Source organism: Chironomus tepperi, unplaced genomic scaffold (genome assembly GCF_022539635.2).
Source record: "Chironomus tepperi strain 1889 unplaced genomic scaffold, CSIRO-AGI_Ctep_v1 contig_7, whole genome shotgun sequence".
In the NCBI taxonomy this organism is placed as follows: domain Eukaryota; kingdom Metazoa; phylum Arthropoda; class Insecta; order Diptera; family Chironomidae; genus Chironomus; species Chironomus tepperi.
In genome coordinates this window covers 668870-692723 of record NW_027226129.1, presented here as the reverse complement: position 1 = coordinate 692723, position 23854 = coordinate 668870, and the positions used below count along the sequence as shown (strand labels likewise).

The following is a 23854-nucleotide window of genomic DNA, read 5'->3' as shown; positions in this document are numbered from 1 at the left end:
CCAATCTATTGAATTCCCAATTTTTACGGCCAACCCCTTCTAAAAATTGAAATTTTTCGATTTTATGACCAATTTCTGCTAAAAAAAATTTAACATTCCCGATTTTTATAGCCAATTCCTACCAAAAATTAAATTTTTTAATTTTTATGGCCAATCCCGGTTATAAAATTGAATATTCCCAAAATTTATGGCCAACTCTTGCTCAATATTTAAAAATTCTCAATTTTTATGGCCAACCACTGCTGAAAAATGAAAATTCCTGATTTTTATGACCAACCCCTATTAAAAAATTAAAAATTTCCCATTTTTTACGGCCAACCCTTTCCAAAAACTTGACTAATTTGTTTAATTCTTCCATTTCTCATTTCAGCATTTACTATTTAAGCCATTCACCGTCAATTAATCAAAATTTGCATTCAAGTTGAGTTTTCAACTTAAATTCAGCAAAAAAAAGTCTCGAAACCCAAAACAGAACAAGTCAACACGACTAAAATACCTTTAAAGGAATCGAACAACCAAGCAACAGCAAGGAACAAAGATGGTATCACAAATTCGTGCATCACATTACATGATATTCTCAATTAGTGCATTTGCGCTGTTCATCCTTATGTCTTACTATGCCAGCACTAATAATTTAACAAATCAATTGCATACGCATATAACTAAAGCACTTCATCATAATCATCGACATAAAAGTCCGAGTTCACTTGGTGAACTTAATAGCACGAAAAATGAGCTTAATGGTGCCAATTTAGGTGAGAATTTTTGAACTTAACCTCAAAATTTTTGAACTTAACCTCAAATTTTTTGAACTTAACCTCAAAATTTTTGAACTTAACCTCAAAATTTTTGAACTTAACCTCAAAATTTTTGAACTTAACCTCAAATTTTTTGAACTTAACCTCAAAATTTTTGAACTTAACCTCAAATTTTTTGAACTTAACCTCAAAATTTTTGAACTTAAACTCAAAATTTTTGAACTTAACCTCAAAGTTTTTGAACATAACCTCAAAATTTTTGAACTTAACCTCAAATTTTTTGAACCTAATCTCAAAGTTTTTGAACCTCAAATTTTTTGAACATAACCTCAAAATTTTGAACTTAACCTCAAATTTTTTGAACTTAACCTCAAATTTTTTGAACTTAACCTCAAAATTTTAAACTTAACATCAAAAAACTTGAACTTAACCTCAAATTTTTGAACTTAACCTCAAAATTTTTGAATTTAACCTCAAATTTTTTGAACTTAACCTCAAACTTTTTGAACTTAACCTCAAAATTTTTTGACATTTTTTTAACAATTTTTCTCCTTTTTTTTAGAATTAAATTCATCTCAGCCGCACTCAGAGGTTGATAGTATTAGCAATATATTATTTAAGGGTCTTGTGGGTCCCGCGGGTACTGTGAATAGTTCATACATTCAGTATTTAGTTAATCAGAGTCAGACCGATGCGGGAATTGTAAATATTGAACCTCAAAAATGTAAGTATAAAGTTGTGGGTTGTGAAGGATTTAGGAGGACTTGTGAGGAGTCAGGGTCAGCTGGACACCGATCTAGGTACAACTGAAGTTGACCTGATTCCACTACAATCAGAATCCACCGGAGTTCGACCCCAAAAGAGTCCTTTCAGTGGATTCTGACTCCAAAATGAAGTCCTGCCAATTCTGGATTATCAAATCGAAAAACAAAAATATGTCAAAATTCTACCGGATTTTTGGCAGATTTTTAAAAGAAATTTGAAGTATTTTGTAGAATTTTCTATATGATTTTGAAAAATTTTGACCAGATTTCTACCGGATTTTCTGAAAATTCCTACAGAATTCTGTCAATTTTTTTTTTTTTTGAAGAATTCTGACGGATTTTACGAAAAGTCCAACAGATTTTGGCCAGATTTTCTATAAAATTTTGAACAAATTTGTAAATGTGAAACAATTAGAATTTAAAAAACTGCCAGAATTCTACCAGATTTTTAGGCGGATTTTTGGCAGATTTTTCAAATTTTTGTAAATTTCAATTCAATGAAAATTTGAAAAATTTTTGAAATTCTGCCAGAAAATTCGGTTAAAAATTTCCAGCCATAAAATTCTAAAAACCATTCTATTCTCAATTTTAGTTGCCAATTTAAACTCAACATCAACAAAAGCCAGTACGACAACAACAACGACAACAACAACAACCACAACTGTCGCACCAGTCAAAAAATCCCTCCCATCACTGCCGCCAAATAAGACCTCAATCGACACGTCCAAAGGTGTCATAACACGTGATTTATATGAATCAGGTCACATCGATTCACCGTCCCAAATCTGCATTAACGACGGCGACGAGATCAAGCTTCTCATAATCATCACATCAGCACCAGCCCATCGCGAGAATCGCCTAGCAATTCGTCAAACCTGGGGACATTTTGGTACCCGTCGTGATATAGGCATTGCATTTCTGGTCGGTGCTGCCGGTGCCCAAATGGACGATACCTTAGCAGCCGAAAAGGATCTATACAATGACATAATTCGCGGTAAATTTATAGATAGTTACAATAATTTAACCCTTAAGACAATATCAATGCTCGAGTGGGTCGATGTCTATTGTCCGAAAGCATCATTCATCCTTAAAACAGACGATGACATGTTCATTAATGTCCCAAAGCTCCTGCAGATTATCGAAAAAAAGCAGTCCGATAAACGGACAATTTATGGCCGACTTGCTAAAAATTGGAAGCCAATAAGGAATAAAAAGTCAAAATATTACGTAAGTCCCGAGCAGTACGAGAAGCCAAAGTTCCCGCCATTTACAACCGGTCCTGCATATCTTATGACACGTGATTGTGTTAAGGATTTATATACGGAGGCACTAAAGAGGACATATCTAAAATTAGAGGATGTTTATACGACGGGAATTGTTGCTGAATCACTTAAAATTAAGCGTGTACAGGTTAATGAGTTCCTTAATCGACGTATTGCATTTAATGCATGTAATATAAAAAAATCTGTTAGTTTACATATGATTAAGCCACCAGAGGAATTTGATTTATGGAAGAAGTTACTGGATGCGTCTGTTAAATGTAAATAGGAATATGTTAATAATATATTGGGTAGTTTTCATTGGGGTAGATGAGGGTTGGGGTAGTAGGGGACATTATGACATTTTTTGGGGGGTCATTGAAGCATTGTTCTCAGTCAGAGTTGCAAAAAAGGTTCCTGTGACAGGCCAAAACCGTTAAAAAAATCTTTAAAAACCATACAAATTCTTGGTAATTTGTAAGGTTTTTCTTTCAAAACCATTCAAATTATTGGTAATTTGTAAAGTTTTATAACTAAACCATAAAAAATACCAAGAATTTGTACGGTTTTTAAAGTTTTTCTTACAAAACCATATAAATTACCAAGAATTTGTATGGTTTTGTAAGAATTACAAAGAATCTGTACGGTTTTTACTATAAAATTTTTACAATACAAAATCTTGGGAAATTGTAAGGTTTTTTTTTACAAAACCATATAAATTATCAAGAATTTGTACGGTTTTTAAGGTTTTTCTTACAAAACCATATAAATTACCAAGAATTTGTACGGTTTTTGTCTGTCACAGGTGCCTGTTTTGCAACTCTGGTTTTAGCTTAACAATTTGGATTTGGCAATAGAAAACAAATAATTTTGGGGTATTTAGAGTTAAGAGCAGTTGTGGGTAACCTTTGTGTCACGGTGCACTAGGGTGGAAGTGCCATGATGGTCGTGAATAGTCATCAAGGTGTATTGTGATACAAAAAGCTTCCCATCACTGGTTTAGAGCTTGTAATTGAGGAGATCTAGGGATTGGCGCATGACATAGGAAGGTTGTCTCTGAAGCGACGTGACTCTGGCTTGTTACCGGGTTGGGGAACGTTCTGAAGTTATGTGACGCTGGAAATATCAATTTTTAAACTGTTTAGTTTCATTGTAACCGCTATATAGTCTAGCTATGCGTCTTTACACTCTTCTTTGTCCTTTTTAACCATTACTTCGACTCTATACTCCACTCAGTCCTAAAAAAGGCAACCTGTCGGTGGACCGGGCAACATAGTTGTGCCGGTGAAAGCAAGACGAAGAAGAGTGTTAGAGAGGGAGAGAAGGAGAAGACGTCACAGAAACCTTTGTGTTGCCAACCTGTGTTGCCCGGCACACACAGGTTACCCACCACTGACCTTAGACAGTTGCTTTATGCCATCCACTCAACCCTTGTTACGTCACAATAGAAAGATAATTATAAATATAGGAATTGGAAAGTCAGGCAAGAAGAACAGACTAAGTGAGAAAGTTTCAAGGGTTTTATGTCCTGTTTTGGTAACTAAATCAGTCCCATCTTCATGAAATAAGTCCCTTCCGATCTGCATAAGTTGAAGTGTTGTTCATAAGGCAAGAACTTGGTGAAATTCGGACTCCATTGGACAGCATTTCAGTATGTGTGTACATATCGGGTCTGGTATTGGGTACATAAGTAATTGACCATTGTATATTTTTTTTGTATATCCTATTTTTGTAAGTTAATTAAATTAAATTTAATAAATATTTAAACATTTTTTCTTTCACAAATTCTGATTTATAATTTGTGATGATTAAAATTAAAATGAAATAAATTGAAATTTTTTGTGGCATTTTTTTGTGATTTTGATTTCAAAAAAAGTTTATGTACACTCAGAGAAAAATTTTGTAAAATTTTAACTCAATTTAAGAATTAAAATGATGATTTAACTTAATTTTATCTTAATTTTGAATAATTTTAATGAAAAACAAAATTTAAAAAAATAAAAATAAATTTAAAAAAATTGAAAAAATTTTAAAATTTAAAATTAAATTGTATATTTTCTTGATAAAATCAGATTAAAAATTTTCGAAATTAATTTATTAAAAATTAAATTAAAATGCCTTATAATAGATGTCAAAAAGCAATTCCGCATTTTTAAAATGTATACAAAAATTATCAAAATAAAAAGATCAAAAAAATCAAAATTTAATTTATAAAATGTCACAAAAATTTCAATTTATTTTTTAAGTATGAATGTGAGTATTTGAATTATTTATAAATCATAAAAATGTTTAAGAAATTATTTTTGAAATAGTATGTTTAAAATTATTATGTGAGTTAAAAAAATCTCATTTTGATGAATCTTCAATTATTTTTTTAAATAAAAATATTAAACAAAAATGCATTTTCAAATTTTTTAAAAAATAGGTTTGAAAATATCAAAACTAAATTTAATTTGTGAAAAAAATTATTTATTAAAATTCAAAAAAAAAAAAATTGAAAGTTGAAGAAAAACTAAAAAAAATCAAATTTAAAAAAAACTTAAGTTTAAATTTTTTTTTTTGAAATCTTAAAATTTAAATTTTAAAAAAATTTTAAGTTTTATTTTCAAAATTTAAATTGTAGAATTTTAAAAAACTTTAAATTTAAATTTATAATTTTGAAAATTAGAATTTTTTTGAATTTTCAAATTTAAATTTTTTTAATGTTGAAAATTTAAATTTTCTTTTAATTTAAAAATTTATTTTTTTTTTAAATTTGAAAATTTAAATTTGAAAATTTTAGTTTTTGAAAAAATAAAAAAATTTAAATTTTTAAAGAATTTTAATTTTTAAATTTCAAAAAAAGTTGAATCTTATTAAATGTTTTGTGATCAAAATTTCAAAATTATTCGTACTTTTATTACCAAATTTTCAACAAAATTTAATTAAATTTTAATTTTAAAAACCATTTTTTCAACATCTCAAAAAACCTTAAAATCTTCAATTAAACAACATTCCTTAAAAACTTATTAATTTAGTCATTTTTAAATGGGATCCATCCACAAATTACGTCCAAGTGTGTATAAAATGTGAATAAAACAGTGACGTAACATGTGAACGGTCCCCAAAATCTCTCCAGTCTAATTTATTGATAAAAACTAGAGAAACTTCCTCATTTTAAGCCTGAGACAAATTCAGAGCATTAAAGGAACAAGGCTGACTGTTATTTTGGTTTTTTAGACAATTTTGGACAGCCTGAATATTGAAAAAGGAATCGAACTACTGAAAAACCCCAGAATCTGACAGAATTTGACAAGATTCTCTAAAAACTCATTGCTTTACTGACATAAAGCATAAAAAAAATTGAAATTCTCTTTAATTAAACAAAATATCATTCAGTAAATTAATTTTTAAGGATGAAAATAGACAGAAAGTTATGATGAACAACATATTTATGCTAAGCTATGTTTATATATAAAAAAAAAACGAAAAAAAAAGTTTAAAAAAATAAATACAATTTCATTGAATTTTTTAAGAAAAAATTACAATTTGGTTTTATTTGTGTCTCTTTGCCTCTCTTTCAGCCTCTCTCTTTGGCTCTCTTTGGCTCTCTTTCAGCCTCTCTCTTTGACTCTCTCTTTGGCTCTCTTTGTCTCTCTTTGACTCTCTCTTTGGCTCTCTCCATCTCTGTCTATCCCACCATGTCCCATGTGTTTTCATTATAGTAACCCACGCCCTCCTATCCCACCTTATTTTGAGCAGTGTACGATCGACAACTATGATAGAAGGTAAATAGTCTTAATTTTAGTGCTCCAAGCCACCGCACTCAGACCTAGACTGACAATTCATAGCTGCATCTAAGTCACTCCAAATAACATACAGGACGTGTCCCATGCGATCGTTCTCTCCTAGCAACACCCATGATGTTGTACAATCACAGTGTCTTTAGGACATAAATGGTGGACATTGAGGTTGGTTATTAATTGCCGATGATCAATTTCATGAATTAATTGCAGTTTAAATACTTTTGTATCTGTAAAGGATTCAGCAATTATCAGAATTAATTAAAATGGCTGATATATCAAGGGACTTGTTCATTTATTACGTCACGCTTCATGATAGGAGGGCATGGTGGGCTGTTGAGTTTGAGATCAAGCAATTATATGGTTCAATTAGCTACTGAGACTCATTTTTCTATTTCAATATTCTTGTTATTAAGCTCGATTCGTGTGATTGAGTGCTGTTTTGAGGTATATGGCACATCATGTGCTTCCAATGGAGTTGACAGGACTCCGGACAGTCGGATTCTACTGTAATTGGTGTTTGAAATCCATTTGGAGATCATGTGGTGTCCGACTTCCATAAGGACCCCAAATAGTGTCTAAATGGCCCCTAAATGGACTCGAAATGGACACCGAATGAACTCTAAATTATCACATGAAGAATAGTAAGCTGTAAAAGCTGATGTAGTTCATAGTTATGCCTATTTTGGTATACTTCACCTGTAGGTCCATAAATCACTCGCTGTATTTCTACAGAAGTTCTGCAGAAATTCTGCGTAAGTTCTGTCGACGCCAAAAGCCACAATCCTCAAATACACCAAGTTTTCCTCATCTGCTTGTGTAGAGTTCCGACTCCATTTTGGAATTCAACTCCATTTTGAAGTCCAACTCCATGGAAACTCCAAAGAGACTTGAATTCAGACCTCAAAATGGAGTTGGATTCCAAAATGGAGTTGGAACTCTACACAAGCAGATGAAGATGGACTTGGAGTCTTTGAGAGATGAATACAGCTAGTGATTTGTGGACCTGTAAGTGAAGGACGTGGATGAAGGCATAATTATGAACTTTATCAGCCTTTTCTTCGTGGAAGGAAGCTGTCGATAGAGATAGTATTGTATTTGGCAGGCGGAAGCCAGCGAAAGAACCAGTTATAGGCGACATCTGAGGGAGGCCATGGATCACAGTTGATCTGTACGGCCAGCGAAGTAAGTAAGTAAGTATCAACTTATCCAGAATGCTGATACTGTCACTATTCTTTGTGTGGATCGCTTAAGATGGACAGGTCATGTGAACAGACGTCCACAGGATGCGCCTGTATATAAAGTAACATTTGTAGACTTTATGGATGGCAAAAGATCAAGGGTAAGCCTGAACATGTCCTTTATTAGATGTATTAATTAGAACAATTATGTCCTCAATATCCCAAATTGCCAGAAGATTCTCGAAGGATAGAACCGGCTATAAAGCAGCAATTGGCTCATATTAGCCCAAGTCAAGACCCATATGAGCTCAATCCAAGGAACCTAACAACTAAACAGCCCCAAAATGTGATTCCGTCAATTAATAAATAAATTGTTACAATTACAATTCTTATTAATCAAAAATCAAACATTGTCATGCAGTAAAGTAAGTACTGAGTAGTCTCAATCAGCCAGTACACAAAGTCAAACACGTCAAACTAAGGCATGAATCAAAAATTGAAATTATTCATCCTTATAGCTGCATATTTAGCAATCAGTGACTGTAATTTGCATCATATTGTGACAAATCCAGACATTGTGTCCATCACGAATGTCCTTTATGACATTTTTAGTGTATTTATGGACCAAAAGTACTTAAGGATGGACATTGTGATGTTTGATGTCATGTCTACATCCTTAATGTCATTTGTTGATCATTTTCTGTCAAAAAATGATGCAAAATTAGCAATAAGGCTTGCAACTGGTGAATTTAAGCCACGTGCTGTATATCCTCGGCACTTTTTCATCCTCGAATACTTTTCAAGTCTGAGCTACGTCGAGCAATTTTATCGTCTACGACGTATATCCAATAATCCAATTAATGTCTTTGTCTACATCCATAACTTTACATTTGATGATCTATCCACATCCGACATTTATCAATATTATCCAGACCTTAAGAATCCATTTACATCCTTAACACCATACATGTTTTTCATTACAAATGAGACATACACGGTGACATTATCGACAATTGAATGGTTTAGTCCAGCTGGATGTGATCGGCCAGTTTTTAACCGAATTAATATTTTTGAAAAAATACCACAAAAATGGATCAGTGAACTTAAATATTATGAAAAATTTATGAATTATTTCAATTGTCCATTAATTATGTTACTTCCAATACCAAATGATGACTATACACAGCACTACATATCAGGATATGCTGTACCTGATATTAATTTTACATATTTTGAGGTTATTGGCATAACAACGCTAATTTTTGAGACAGCATCACAATATCATAATTATCAATATGATTATCAGCCAGCATATCTACCAAAATATTGGATTGGGGATGAACATGCTGATTCCGTCCTTATTAAGATTAATAATGTCGCAAGACATCCGCACGTGTTTTTTGAATTAGGACCAGTTACAAGTACAGAACAGCGTATTGCAAGATCAAATGTGGTAATCAATCTTGATGGATATATGTTTGTGACACCAGCTGAAAAATATACAGCATATGAGAAGCTATTACTTCCATTTGATGTCATGACGTGGATTTTTATTTTTATTACATTTTTTGTTACTTTTTTGTCAATTTTTTTTATTAATCGACAGTCACAGAATGCACAAAATTTAGTTTATGGACATAATATTGATACGCCATTTTGGAATGTTGTAAGCATATTCTTTGGCATATCACAGGCACGACTACCCAGAAAGACATTCTCGAGATTTATTTTAATTATTTTTATTTATTTTTGTTTAATTTTTCGGACTTGTTTTCAGAGTAAATTTTTTGAATTTATGACAAGTGAACCGCGTAAGGCACCGCCAAAAACACTTGCTGATTTAATTGATAGAGGTTATACTGTTTATGGAACTGATAATACTGAAAGCAAGTCTCTTGGTCAAGGAAGTTCAGAAATATGGTGAGTTTTAACAAAGGGCGATGAGGACAGTTAAAGTCGGACAAACGTCTACAGACATAGGCAAATAAATTCGGACAAAAATTGACCAAAGCTGAGAAAGTCGGACAAAAATTGACAGAAACTGAAAAAATCGGACAAAATTTGACAGAAGTTGCAAAAGTCGCACAAAGAGAACCAGAGACTGAGAAATTCAGACAAAGACAGACGAAAGATGAGAAAGTCGGACAAAGACAGACCAAGGCTAAGAAAATCGGACAAAGACAGACCAAGTCTGAGAAAGTCGGACAAAGACAGACCAAGGCTGAAAAAATCGGACAAAGACAGACCAAAGCCTGAAAAAATCCGAAAAATTTGACAGAGCCTGAGAAAATAGGACAAAAACAGACAAAGATCGGACAAAATTTGACAGAGGCTGCAAAAGTCGGACAAAGACAGACCAAAGCCAAATAAATTCGGACAAAGACAGACCAAGGCTGAGAAAGTCGGACAAAGACAGACCAAGGCTGAGAAAGTCGGACAAAGATTGACAGAGACTGAAAAAGTCAAAAATTTGACAGAAGTTGCAAAAGTCGCACAAAGAGAACCAGAGACTGAGAAATTCAGACAAAGACAGACGAAAGATGAGAAAGTCGGACAAAGACAGACCAAGGCTAAGAAAATCGGACAAAGACAGACCAAGTCTGAGAAAGTCGGACAAAGACAGACCAAGGCTAAGAAAATCGGACAAAGACAGACCAAGGCTGAGAAAATCGGACAAAGACAGACCAAGGCTGAGAAAGTCGGACAAAATTTGACAGAGGCTGCAAAAGTCGGACAAAGACTGAACAAGGCTGAGAAAATCGGACAAAGACAGACCAAAGAAGAACAGACAGAAGCTGCAAAAGTCGGACAAAGACAGACCAAAGTTGAGAAAGTCGGACAAAGACAGACAAATGCTAAAATAGTCGGACAAAGAGAGGCTAAGGCAGAGAAAATCGGACAAAGACAGACCAAGGCTTAGAAAATTGGACAAAGACAGAACAAGGCTGAGAAAGTCGGACAAGGACAAAATTTCGACAGACAGCTGAGAAAGTCGGACAAAGACAGACTAAGGCTGAGATAGTCGGACAAAGACAGAACAAGGCTGAGAAAGTCAAAAACAGAAAAAGGTTAATTAATTCGGACAAAGACTGACCAAGGCTGTAAAAGTCGGACAAATACAAGCCAAGGCTGAGAAAGTCAGACAAAATTTGACAGAATCTGAGAAAGTCGGACAAAGAATGACCAAAACCTGAAAAAGTCGGACAAAAACAGACCAAGTTTAAGAATGTCGGACAAAGAAAGACCAAGATTGAGAAAGTCGAACAAGGCTTGTCTGAGAAATTCGGACAAAGACTGAAAAAGTCGGACAAAATCTGACAGAAGCTGCAAAAATCGGACAAAATCTGACAAAAATTCTTTTATATCCACAGGCCAAAAGTCAATGAATTACCATTTCTGGATTACTGTACCAAATACAAGACACAATCCCAAAATTCATCAGCAAAATTGGCCCTAATTGTCGATGAATATTTCTACCTGTACAGCTATCATGATCTACGTCTAAAATGGAAAAAATTAGATAAAATTTTATGGAAGTCACACGATGCATTTGCATTTCGTGGTGGATCATTTTACTACCGGATGCTGACAAAAGTCATTAATGGCTTAATTCCAACTGGAATTATGGATTATTATATTAAAAATTATTATATTAATAGAATTAAGGACATAAATGACGAAAAGGAACCAAAAGTTTTAGGCATTCCTGACTTGGCATTTGGATTTAACATTTGGCTTGGATTTTGTGGACTTTCTGTTGTTGCTTTTGTGGCTGAATTGATTTTAGGTCTTAAAAATAGAAGCTATAATGCCAAATTGTCTAATTTGAAGTCACAAGTCACAATACGTAAAGTAAAATTCTTAAAAGTTCATCCAATCAGCACAGTTGGCAGTTCCATGAACAAAAAACCAAGTCAAAAACTCATTAAAATATTTAAAATTCAGCAATCGAAGGAGATCCTTAATGTTGTATTGCCAACAAGAAGTCAATCAAATATCGACATAAGAGTCAGGAACCGAAAGGATGTGGAATTTGACAGCATTTCAACTGGCAGTAATATTGAAGAATGTCGTCATTTGGGACGTTAATAGTTAGGCTTTGGACAGAGTTTAAGACAGTGAGAGTGAGAGTGAGCAGAAGAGAGCCACAAAGAGAGCCACAGAGAGAGTCAAAGAGAGTCAAAGAGAGCCACAGAGAGAGCCAAAGAGAGTCAAAGAGAGCCAAAGAGAGTCAAAGAGAGCCAAAGAGAGCCAAAGAGAGCCAAAGAGAGCAAGAGAGAGCCAAAGAGAGTCAAAGAGAGCCAAAGAGAGTCAAAGAGAGTCAAAGAGAGCCACAGAGAGAGCGACAGAGAGAGACGACAGAGAGCCAAAGAGAGCCAAAGAGAGCCAAAGAGAGCCATAGAGAGCCAAAGAGAGTCAAAGAGAGCCAAAGAGAGAGCCAAAGAGAGCCAAAGAGAGCCATAGAGAGCCAAAGAGAGCCTAAGAGAGTCAAAGAGAGCCAAAGAGAGAGCCAAAGAGAGCCAAAGAGAGCCAAAAAGAGCCAAAGAGAGCCATAGAGAGCCAAAGAGAGCCACACAGAGAGTCAAAGAGAGTCAAAGAGAGCAAGAGAGAGTCAAAGAGAGTCAAAGAACTTGAGCCACCAAGGAGAAGCCAAGGTAGAGGAAGCCAATTTGCGAGAGAGCCACTAGAGTGCATTGCCAAAGAGAAGCAAAACAGAGCCAAAGAGAGCCAAAGAGAGTTCAAAGAATAGCCATTTTAAGAGTCGCAGCCAAAAATTGAGAGGAACAGAAATTCCAATTTAAGATCAAGTCCGTCTAAAGATGAGCTCAAAGTTGTTAAAACCAAAAGAGCCAAAGAAAGCCAAAGAGAGCAAAAGAGTCAAAGTAGAGTCAAGATTTTTGACTCAGCCAAAGAGAGTCAAAGAGATCAGAAGTTCAAATAAAACTTTCAAATTCGGAAAAATTCTTGTTAGCGGTACTTTTGTAAGAGAGCAATTATCAAGAGAGTCAAAGAGAGCCAAAAGCAGCCAAATGAGAGCCAAAGAGATTTTCAAAGAGTTTGCCAAAAAGACATAGATAGCCAAAGAGAGCCAAAGTAAAGTCATCGTAACTACACTCAAGAGGTTCCAAAGAATTTGACCAAAAAGATCCAAAAAGAGGAAAAGAGTCAAATTAATTAAATCACACACAATTACTGCGTATTTACTTCCTTTCCACACCAAATATGAACTGAAAATGAATCAAATTTAGCAAGAAAATGATGAAATAAAGCAAGCCACGACACAACGTGTCAATTTTATTTATAACTTTAATCCACGGATAACATTAAGTTATTGTACAACTAGTAATGAAGCTGATCACGCTTCATGGGAATATTCACACCATAGAGCAAACGAAGCCAAAGATCCAGTAGGATCCAGGTCACTTCCAGACCCACAAAACAAGATCCAGTAGGATCCAGTTCACTTCCCTTACAAAAATAAAATATATTTTGCAATAATCGGCTATAATATGTCTCAAAAATTTACAGTCTTTCACATCTTGTGCCTCACTGGAAGCATCTTATGGCTCCAAAATCAATACAGTTCATGCCATGTCCATTCCCTACTAGATGCAGAAGACCCAAAGTCTTAATATTGAGTTTGAACAAAAATATCGTGCTGATTAACTAACTAAATAACAGAAATTGTTTTTTATCGATTTCTCGGAACTGGAAGCACCAATCAAGATGCGGTTCTCACTGTTTGATTGATATTCTCAGGCACAGACTTTCCACTATTGAAACTATTTGTCAATTCTGTAAGTCTGAAGCAGGAAATTGAAAATTTGGTGTGAATATGATTTAATCCACAGATAACATTAAGTTATTGTCAGAGGGAAGTTTACTTGGCGTCATCGGAGTGAATTTTTACACAGCTGCTATGGATGTGAAGACTTTGGCGTATATATTGATATTCATACACTAAAAGTATCATCAATAAGCTTGATAATTAATATTACAGTCAACAGCCATACAATTTCATAAGATTGGATATCTAAGAGTTTTTCAGAAGTAATGACATCTGTTATTACCCCAGTTGCGTCGACAGCTTTCTTCTCTTCATTGTCACTTCCCCATAGCCAGCACATTCTATAATAAAAATTAATAATTAATAATCCAAAATGGAAAGAGAAGCCAACAAGATCAGATTGCAGGTGAATGAGGACAAGACCAAGTTACTGATGATTTCTGCATCAGAAAGGACAAAGAATCATGTCGACTCGTACCTTATGATTGACTCTATCATCAGCAACAATCACGACATTTCCATCGAGGTGAGACGGAGGATACAGGCAGTGCAGCGTGCATACTTCTCGTTAAGAAGCTTAATAACATCAAAATAGTCTCCAGAATCGCTAAATTGAGCATTTAAAAGACGCTTATCCGCTCTGTAGCACTGTATGGTGCTGAGTCATGGAACATGACCACAGCTGACCAAAACGCAATAGGCATTTTTGAGAGAAACTTGCTTAGATCCATTTTCGGACCAAAATAAAGGAGGTGACCTGTTTCGGAACAGAAGCAATGAGGAATTGTATCGGCTATTCAATGGAGTGGGCTGGACATGTTATCAGAAGGCCTGTGGATGCTCCATTAGCTCCAAAGGTATTTAAATTCAACTTTTTTGATGGCAAGAGATCGCGCGGTAAAGAAGCTGTCGATAAAGACAGTGTCACACTTGGAATTGGTAATTGGCAAGCTGTAGCCAGCGATAGAGTCAGCTTTAGGAACCGACTGGAGAGGCCATGCATCACACCTGATCTGTACGGCCAGCGAAGTAAAGAAGTAAGTAAGTAAGTCCAAGAAAAGTCCATCGCAGTGCTTCCATTGCCAACATTGAGGTCATTAATCTCTGAATTGTGGATATAAATTCCAATGCGTCAAGTGCACAGGAAATCACGCTCCAGGTCAGTGCAAACGAATAACTCATGAAGGAAAGCCAAAGAGAGTCAAAGACACATCAGCTGAGTCAAAGACTGAGTTCAAAGAGAGTCAAAGAAAGTTGAAAGAGAGCCAAAAGAGCAAAAAGACAAAATGCAGCCAAAAGATTAATTTGGACAGCTATAATTTTCCACAATTAGTCAAAGCACTTCAAGCAGATGCTCATACACATCCAGTGAATGCTGCATCGTCAAGTCATGAGGAATCAAACAACAACAATTGACTATCAGCACCAGTTACGCAGAAAAGCACAAGAACGTCTGAAAAAGATCCACAATTTTGCCAGCAGTAATGAAAAATTGCCAGCAGATGCTCCTCCAGGAACAGCATTTAATCTTTTAGTTAAGTACGGCTTTATCAACATAACTTAACACTTTTTATGCCTAACTTTACTAGAGATTTATTTGAATTAATGCCACGTTTAGTTTTGTGTCAAATTATGCCATAGTCAGCATACTCAGGTACAGGATATAGATAAAAAAAACAGCTGTTTTATTGTCCCAAGCCTCAATTTTTATTAATCTACAATCTTTACACAGATTACTACGTTATTTAACCACAAACTTGATTAATTATTGAACATTTCTTCCATTTTCCTGTCAGCTTCTTCCTTGCGTTTAATTTGGGACATTAAAGCATCAAGCTGATCATTGTCGACAGCCAATTCAGGTCGGAAATTTACATCTGGATATTTCTTCTTTAGAGCTTCATATGCTTGATATCTCATCTCATCGTGATTGTATTTGTTGCTCAATTTAAGGACTTCATGTGGATTTTTGGAATCTAAAGATTGAATAATCTTTGTTGCTGCATATTCCTTTAATTCCTCAATCTTTAGCTTCCCAGCAGTAGCATAAAGATGCAAAATGTTCATCCCATCGACACCTGGAAGTTCATCAGTGTAAAAATATTTCAAAATTACCTCAAAAATGCCAACTGGAATGTCGACCATTTTTAGATTTTCAAGTCCAGGGTTGTTTTTAAGAATCTCAGCCAGAGTTGGACTTCGTGCTGCAATCAGGAACTTGTGGACTGCGAATTTGTGGTCGCCAATTTGGATCTGGAAGTCCTTGAAGGTTTCATCAGTTAGGAAGTTTTTGAATTTGCGATTTTCAGACTGCAACTTTTGATTTTGTGCATTGACGTCATCAACTTGACCTTCTAAGTTTCTAACCTTGGCATTGACATCATCAACTTCTTCCTTTAGGTTCTTAACCTCTGCATTGAGTTCATCAATTTCATGTTTTAGGTTTTGATTGTCAGCATTAAGTTCAGCATTTTTGTCCTTCAAATTCATGTTTTCCTCCTTAACCTTGAGTAAATCGTTGATAGTTTTAGGATCTTTACAAAATATAACCATAAGCTCGTCCTTAACTTCTTCAAGTGTCGCATTTGGACTATAATCACTAAATTGTGAATAACATTTTGTATAATTTGGATTACAGCTGAAATTCACATATTTAAGCTTATCAAGTCCGTCTAAAATGTTTGATTCGATGACTTCTATGTTGTTGTGTCTAAAGCCAATAGCTTCAAGGTTCTTAAATCCCTCAAACAAGTCACCTGGCAGGAACTTAATTTTATTATGCTCGATATAAATCCTTTCAAGATTTTTGTACTCAGCCAAGTCAGATTTGGTTATGGTTTTTAGTCCTGATTCAAAAATGTCTAACACTTTCAAATTCGGAAAAATTCTTGTTAATCCTTGCGGTACTTTTGTAAGGCTGCATGCAATAAATTGGACACTCTCAACATGTTCATTTCCTCTAGCAGACTCATGTTTTCCATCGGGTATTATTGTTGTATTTTCAGGAATTGATTGCTCAAAAAATTTACATACATATACTTTTTTATTGCCATAATATGTAGAGTCTTGGTATATACACTTAACTTTCATTTCTGCTTCCATTTTAATAAGAATTTGTCTAAAAATATCAAAAAACGGAATTAAGATCAAAATTAATTAAATCACACACAATTACTGCGTATTTACTTCCTTTCCACAGCAAATATGAACTGAAAATGAATCAAATTTAGCAAGTAAACGATAAGATAAGGCAAGCAACAACGCAACGTGTCAATTTTATTTATAACTTTAATCCACGGATAACATTAAGTTATTGTCAGGGGGCGTAAAACGTACACGTCATTCGCGTGAAATTTCACACTGCCACGGATGTGAAATTTTTGGCGTCAATGACACAGAGACACCATCGTACAGAGACACAATGACACAGAGACACAATGATACAGAGACACAATGGCAAAGAGACACGATGACATTGAGACAACATGACACAGAGACACCATGACACAGAGACACAATGACACAGAGACAAAAAGACACAGAGACACAATGACACAGAGACACGATGACACTGAGACAAGATGACAAAGAGACACAATGTCACAGAGACAAAATGTCACAGAGACACAATGACACAGAGACACAATAACACAGAGAAACAATCACACAGAGAAACAATCACACAGAGAAACAATCACACAGAGACACCATGACACAGAGGCACAATGTCACAGAGGCACCATGACACAAAGACAAAATGACACAGAGACACAATGACACAGAGACACAATCACACAGAGAAACAAGACACAGAGACACCATGACACAGAGACACAATGACACCAAGATACTGAGACACAGAGAAACAATCACACAGAGACACCATGACACAGAGGCACCATGACACAGAGACACGATGACACAGAGACACAGAGACACAATGTCACAGAGACACGATGACACTGAGACAAGATGACAAAGAGACACAATGTCACAGAGACAAAATGTCACAGAGACACAATGACACAGAGACACAATAACACAGAGAAACAATCACACAGAGAAACAATCACACAGAGAAACAATCACACAGAGACACCATGACACAGAGGCACAATGTCACAGAGGCACCATGACACAAAGACAAAATGACACAGAGACACAATGACACAGAGACACAATCACACAGAGAAACAAGACACAGAGACACCATGACACAGAGACACAATGACACCAAGATACTGAGACACAGAGAAACAATCACACAGAGACACCATGACACAGAGGCACCATGACACAGAGACACCATGACACAGAACACCATGAATTGACACAGAGACAAAAAGACACAGAGACACAATGACACAGAGACAAAATTTTTTTTTACATTTCATCCTTCTTTATTCCACTAAATTCCTTTTCCTTCTCATCAATAAAGTCAAACAACTTATCAATACATTTATATGACGTCATTTCATGTTTCGTTGTTCCAGCTGATCGTCTCTCAACATCCTGTCCCGATTTAGCCAATACTTTATTGATCTCAGCCGTCGATGTCACAAAATTAACACCAATTTTAGCCAAATGTCGATCAATTCCTCTCGATCCATGTACCGAGTCAGTAAATCCAACAGCAAATACTTTATGATTAAAATCGTCACTAAACTTTGATGCCAAATATGTTGTAATGATTCCACCATAAGAATGTGCAACAATTGCAATTTTTTTTGGATTTAATGGCTGAATATAATTTTTCCAGACATAATTTGCATGCTTTTCAGGACTTTCACTTCCAACAATTGGCTTATTATCACGATAATTATCATTTGTATTGGTTATGATGACGTCATATCCTCTCAATTGTGCCTGTTTGACATATGGTAAGACAGTACCGGAATTAATACAGTCATTTATGATTAAGGAACGTGCCCATTGACCGGCACGTACAACACCACTTCCGTGAATGATGATCATTAACTTGTCAATGTCTTTGATGTCCTTAAATGTGCTGAAGATGAATGTTGACTTGTCGATTGGTGCTGATTTGGGGATGTAGTGACGTGTTAGGCCATTTTGATCCATTAAGTCATAGACGTAGTCGGTTATGGCATCACCTAGGGCTTCGTAGTGGGATTGATCGATGAATTGGAAGGGCTTGTCGGTGATGGTACCGGATTTTGGGTCTAGTTGGCGGAGGCGGCCGTCCTGGAATGGGAAATTGTAGGAAAAATTGGTGAAAAATTGTTAAAATTTGATTTAAAAAAAAAAATTGTCAAAAATTGATGAAAATTTCAGCCAGAATTTGCTGAATTGTAGCCAGAATTTGCTGAATTGTAGCCAGAAATTGCTGAATTTCAGCCATAATTTGCTGAATTTGAGCCATAATTTGCTGAATTCGTAAATTTTTATGATTCTAATTATTAATTTTTTTTGGCATTTTTGGGGGTCTTTAGCTTTGAATAATTGAATTGTTCAAAATTTATAAAAATTGATGAAAAAATGACAAAAATAACAAAAATTCACAAAAATTCCCAACATACCTCATTAAATCCATATCCAAAATCCTTTACAGTCTTCCTTAAAGCACCCGACATACTGAATATCTGCAAATGTTTATCAAATCAATCAATAAATACCAAAAAATGCCACAAAAAGTTTCAATTACACTAAAAAAACACGCAACTTTTCTCAAAAACTGAATGTTCATAACTTGTTGTTGTTGTTTTGGCGGGTTTTTGTAAACAACAGGGGAGCATCAACTGTCAAATTTCATAAACTTATTTTCATAGTTTCATGCCCTTCAAAAACGAAGGGGAAAAAGCTACGTCTGGACATCAATAACAAATCATAACAGAATTAAACGTTTAATTAAAATGCCAGAATTAGAGCTGCAAAGTGCACCAGGTTTTAGTGATCCGAACCAGACGCTGTCGGGTCCAATTATTGGAATCATATATCCGCCGCCGGAAGTACGAAGTAAGTCCAAAAAAATCACAAAAAATTGACAAATTTTACTCAAAATTCAATTTTTTTTTTGCAGACATTGTTGACAAAACAGCAAGTTTTGTGGCCAGAAATGGATATGAATTTGAGAATCGTATCCATCAAAGTGAAATGGGCAATAAGAAGTTTAGCTTCTTGAATCCCGGCGATCCTTATCATGCTTATTATCAGTTTAAGGTACAGGAATTTAAGGATGGAAAGAGTTCGACAGTTCCGGGTATGAAAAATTTATCAATATCGGCTGTACAGCAGAAGCAACAGGAGTTGTTGAAGCAGGCAACGGAACAGTTTGTGCCGAAGGAACCGCCACCGGAATTTGAATTTATTGCTGATCCACCGTCTATATCGGCATTGGATTTGTGAGTATTTTTGGAATGAATTTTGGATGATGGAGGGGTCTTGGGTTTGGATTTTTGAGGCTTTGAAGGAATTTTGGAATTTTATGAAGAATTTTGAGGGAGTCCTAAATTTGAATAATTGTACTTTTTAGAGAATTTTAAAATTTTCTGCCAGAAATTGCTAAATTTTAACTAGAATTTTCAGCCAGATTTTGCTGAATTGGCTGAATATGAGCCAGAATTTGCTGAATTATAGCCAGAATTTGCTGAATTATAGCCAGAATTTGCTGAATAGGCTGAATTTGAGCCAGAATTTGCTGAACTGGTTTAATATGAGCCAGAAATTGCTGAATTGGCTGAATGTGAGCCAGCTGAATTTCAGCCATAATTTGCTGAATTGGCATAATATTAGCAGAAATTGCTAAATTTCATCCAGAATTTGCTAAATTGGCTTAATATTAGCCAGAAATTGCTAAATTGCATCCAGAATTTACAGGCATAATATGAGCCAAAAATTGCTGAATTTCAGCCATAATTTGCTGAATTGGCATAATATTAGCCAGATATTGCTGAATTTCATCCAGGATTTGCTGAATTATAGTTAGAAATTGCTGAATTATAGCCAGAATTAGCTGAATTTGCAGAATTTAGCTAGTATTCACAATATTATGATTATTTATGATTCTAATGATCAAAATTTTAGAATTTCTGGGGGTCCTAGGTTTAAATAATTAAATTTTGGAGAACTACTTTCTAAATTATGCTGTTTTTGTCAATTTACTGGTAAAAATTCACAAATTTATTTTCAAAAATTCATGAAAATCAATTAAAAATCCAAAACTAAAAGGGGGTCTTAGGTTTGAATAATTGAATTTTAAGAATTATAAGTTCTTTTTATGAATTTCATGCTAAAACTTTGACTATAAAACTTTAAGAATAACATAATTTCAAAAGGGGGTCCTAATTTAAATAATTGAGATTTAGAGGAAATTTGCTTAAAATTCAAAAATTTAAAATCCATCAAAATACTAACAAGGAAATCATTAAATATTTCCAGAGACATCGTCAAGCTCACAGCCCAGTTTGTCGCCCGTAACGGTCGTCAGTTCCTCACCAACCTCATGAATCGCGAACAACGCAACTTCCAATTTGACTTCCTTCGTCCACAACATTCACTCTTTCAATACTTTACCAAACTCCTCGAACAATACACAAAAATCCTAATTCCACCAAAGGATCTCCTGCCACGTCTCAAAGCCGAACTCGACTCATCCCGCGACGGTACCAATGCCATCCTCGACCAAGTCAAATACCGCGCCAATTGGCTCAAACACGAAGAACAACAAAGACGTCGCGAAGAGGAAAAAATAGAACGTGAACGTGTCGCCTACGCTCAAATTGACTGGCATGACTTTGTGGTCGTCGAAGTTGTCGAGTACCAGCCATACGAAAGTGGCAACTTCCCCGCCCCAACCACCCCCGAAGAGGTCGGCGCACGTGTCATCATGGAACAACGTTTCGTCGAAGAAGACAATGACATTGAGATGCAAATTGAGTCCGATGAGGACCTGAATGAGCAACAAGTTCCACATCATAATATCAAATTATCAGTCATGGAGAATCGTGTCAAGGACAATACCCAAATCCAGGACATGGATGAGGAGTCCAGCGACGATGACAATCAACCACCCAAGCAAGTTGCACCCGTCATGCCACCAACACATGATAAAGTTATTGTCAAAAAGTATGATCCAAAGCAGGCACAAAAGATTGTTAAGCCATCGCCAGCTACTGAGGAGTACCTGATATCCCCAATTACAGGTGAAAAGATTCCAGCATCAAAAGTTGCTGAGCATATGCGTATTGGACTGCTTGATCCACGATGGGTTGAACAGCGTGATAAGATGCTTGAGAAGGTCCGCGAGGAGCAGGTCTATGCACCGGGATCAGCTATTGAGGCTAGCTTGAAGCAACTTGCTGAACGTCGTACGGATATTTTTGGTGTTGGTGATGAGGAAGCAGCAATTGGTAAGAAACTTGGTGAGGAGGAGCGTAAGGATGATCGTGTGACGTGGGATGGACACACATCCAGTGTTGAGGCAGCAACACGTGCAGCTGCACGTAATGTCTCACTTGAGGACCAGATTCATCAAATTCATAAGGTCAAGGGACTCTTACCGGACGAAGAAAAGGAAAAAATTGGACCAAAACAAGTTGCAACTGTATCAGCACCACCGAAACCAATGTCACATGGTATGGGTATGCCTGGTAATATGCCACATCATTCAGCACCGCCAATGCCAGCTGTACCACCACCGCCGGTATTAATGATGCCACAAATGAGACCGCCATTGAGGCCACCGCCATTAATTCGTAAGTATATGCTGAATTTTTGGGGATTTTGAGGTTATGGTTGGGTTAGGTTAGGTTAGACAGGGGATTTTGAGGTTAGGATTGATCTACTTAGGGTAGTCAAGGGATTTTGAGGTTAAGATTGATCTACTCAGGGTAGACAAGGGATTTTGAGGTTAGGATTGATCCACTTAGGGTAGCCAAGGGATTTTGAGGTTAAGATTGATCTACTCAGGGTAGACAAGTCATTTTGAGGTTAGGGTTGATCTACTTAAGGTAGTCAGGCTATTTTGAGGTTAGGATTGATCTACTTAGGGTAGCCAAGTCATTTTGAGGTTAGGATTGATCTACTTAGGATAGTGAGGCCATTTTTAGGTTAGGATTGATCTACTCAGGGTAGCCAAGTCATTTTGAGGTTAGGATTAATCTACTTAAAGTAGGCAGGCTATTTTGAGGTTAGGATTGATCTACTTAAGGTAGTCAGGCTATTTTGAGGTTAGGATTGATCTACTTAGGGTAGCCAAGTCATTTTGAGGTTAGGGTTGATCTACTTAGGGTAGCCAAGTCATTTTGAGGTTAGGATTGATCTACTTAGGATAGTCAAGTCATTTTGAGGTTAGGATTGATCTACTTAGGGCAGTCAAGTGATTTTGAGGTTAAATCTACAAATTGACTCCAAAAACAAATTCTAACCTAAAAATTTCCATCCCTTTACAGCTCCACCATTCCCTGTCGGCTTCGGTATGCCACCAAACCTCGCACCAGCCCCACCAGTCATGGACATGACCGAGGATGAACCAGCAAGTAAGAAATCACGTCAAGAAGACAGTCTCATACCAGAAGATGTCTTTATGCAGCACCACAAGAGTCCAATTACAATTCAAGTTCAAGTTCCAACATCAAGTGACAAGCCAGAATGGAAACTCAACGGACAATTGCTGTCGATCAACATTGGACTTGCTGATACGATTCAGAAGTTGAAGCAGAAAGTTCAGGAAGAGACAGACATGCCACCAGCTAAGCAGAAGATATCACATGATGGAATATTCTTTAAAGATAGCAATTCTGTGGCTTATTATAATTTATTATCGGGTGTGACTGTTCATTTGCAGATTAAGGAACGTGGTGGAAGGAAGAAGTAAATTTTTTGTATGGGGATGGACTGGATTGATGATAATAAAAATTTGGAAGTAAATTTTAAACAAAAATGAAGGTTTTTTATTGATGGAATTTTGGGTATTTGATATAGATGTAAGGCTGTAGATCAGGAGCTGATTCATCTGGCTGTGGTACGCTAAGGTATGGTACGACATGAATTGTAGCCAGAATTTGCTGAATTGTAGCCAGAGTTTGCTGAATTTGCTGAATTGTAGCCAGAATTTGCTGAATTGAAGCCAGAGTTTGCTGAATTGTAGCCAGAGTTTGCTGAATTGTAGCCAGAATTTGCTGAATTGTAGCCAGAATTTGCTGAATTTGCTGAATTGAAGCCAGAGTTTGCTGAATTGTAGCCAGAGTTTGCTGAATTTGCTGAATTGTAGCCAGAGTTTGCTGAATTTGCTGAATTGAAGCCAGAGTTTGCTGAATTTGCGGAATTTAAGCCAGAGTTTGCTGAATTTGCTGAATTGTAGC

General features: G+C 35.8%; 4 protein-coding genes across 5 annotated transcripts in view; 2 read left to right on the top strand and 2 right to left on the bottom strand.

The window, feature by feature from the left end:
- Positions 1-3375, top strand: part of LOC139089398 (beta-1,3-galactosyltransferase 5-like) — a 31972-nt gene extending 28597 nt beyond the window's left edge. For both annotated transcript variants that reach the window (XM_070638971.1, XM_070639046.1), the window contains exons 3-5: positions 371-755; positions 1321-1482; positions 2115-3375. In XM_070638971.1, the coding sequence (XP_070495072.1) occupies positions 539-755; positions 1321-1482; positions 2115-3070 (1335 nt within the window). In that variant the 5' untranslated portion in view covers positions 371-538 and the 3' untranslated portion in view covers positions 3071-3375. The remainder of the gene's footprint in view (positions 1-370; positions 756-1320; positions 1483-2114) is intronic.
- An 11840-nt stretch (positions 3376-15215) lies between these two features.
- On the bottom strand, positions 15216-16726 carry LOC139088456 (uncharacterized). Its single transcript, XM_070637727.1, has 2 exons — positions 16708-16726; positions 15216-16650 (listed from the first exon to the last, which is right to left on the bottom strand). Exon 2 carries the CDS (start codon positions 16632-16634, stop codon positions 15294-15296), a length of 1341 nt encoding a protein of 446 aa, XP_070493828.1. The 5' UTR covers positions 16635-16650; positions 16708-16726; the 3' UTR covers positions 15216-15293.
- A 1182-nt stretch (positions 16727-17908) lies between these two features.
- On the bottom strand, positions 17909-19291 carry LOC139088033 (FAM172 family protein homolog CG10038). The gene is made up of 3 exons (XM_070637075.1): positions 19198-19291; positions 19073-19135; positions 17909-18737 (listed from the first exon to the last, which is right to left on the bottom strand). Exons 1-3 carry the CDS (start codon positions 19237-19239, stop codon positions 17916-17918), a joined length of 927 nt encoding a protein of 308 aa, XP_070493176.1. The 5' UTR covers positions 19240-19291; the 3' UTR covers positions 17909-17915.
- Positions 19292-19326: 35 nt separating this feature from the next.
- Positions 19327-23433, top strand: Sf3a1 (splicing factor 3a subunit 1). Its single transcript, XM_070639267.1, has 4 exons — positions 19327-19508; positions 19573-19894; positions 20931-22246; positions 22943-23433. The coding sequence occupies exons 1-4, from the start codon at positions 19406-19408 to the stop codon at positions 23365-23367; spliced, it is 2166 nt and encodes a 721-aa protein (XP_070495368.1). The 5' UTR covers positions 19327-19405; the 3' UTR covers positions 23368-23433.
- The last annotated feature ends 421 nt before the right edge of the window (positions 23434-23854 follow it).

Bases quoted from the DNA above. Each gene is read 5' to 3' on its own strand.
- Sf3a1 (XM_070639267.1), top strand. From the start codon at position 19,406: ATGCCAGAATTAGAGCTGCAAAGTGCACCAGGTTTTAGTGATCCGAAC. The intron at 19,509-19,572 runs GTAAGTCCAAAA...TTTTTTTTGCAG, and splicing joins TCCGCCGCCGGAAGTACGAA to ACATTGTTGACAAAACAGCA. The intron at 22,247-22,942 runs GTAAGTATATGC...ATCCCTTTACAG, and splicing joins GAGGCCACCGCCATTAATTC to CTCCACCATTCCCTGTCGGC.
- LOC139088456 (XM_070637727.1), bottom strand. From the start codon at position 16,634: ATGGAAGCAGAAATGAAAGTTAAGTGTATATACCAAGACTCTACATAT.
- LOC139088033 (XM_070637075.1), bottom strand. From the start codon at position 19,239: ATGAACATTCAGTTTTTGAGAAAAGTTGCGTGTTTTTTTAGT. The intron at 19,136-19,197 runs GTAATTGAAACT...AAACATTTGCAG, and splicing joins AAGTTGCGTGTTTTTTTAGT to ATATTCAGTATGTCGGGTGC. The intron at 18,738-19,072 runs GTATGTTGGGAA...TTCCCATTCCAG, and splicing joins TTGGATATGGATTTAATGAG to GACGGCCGCCTCCGCCAACT.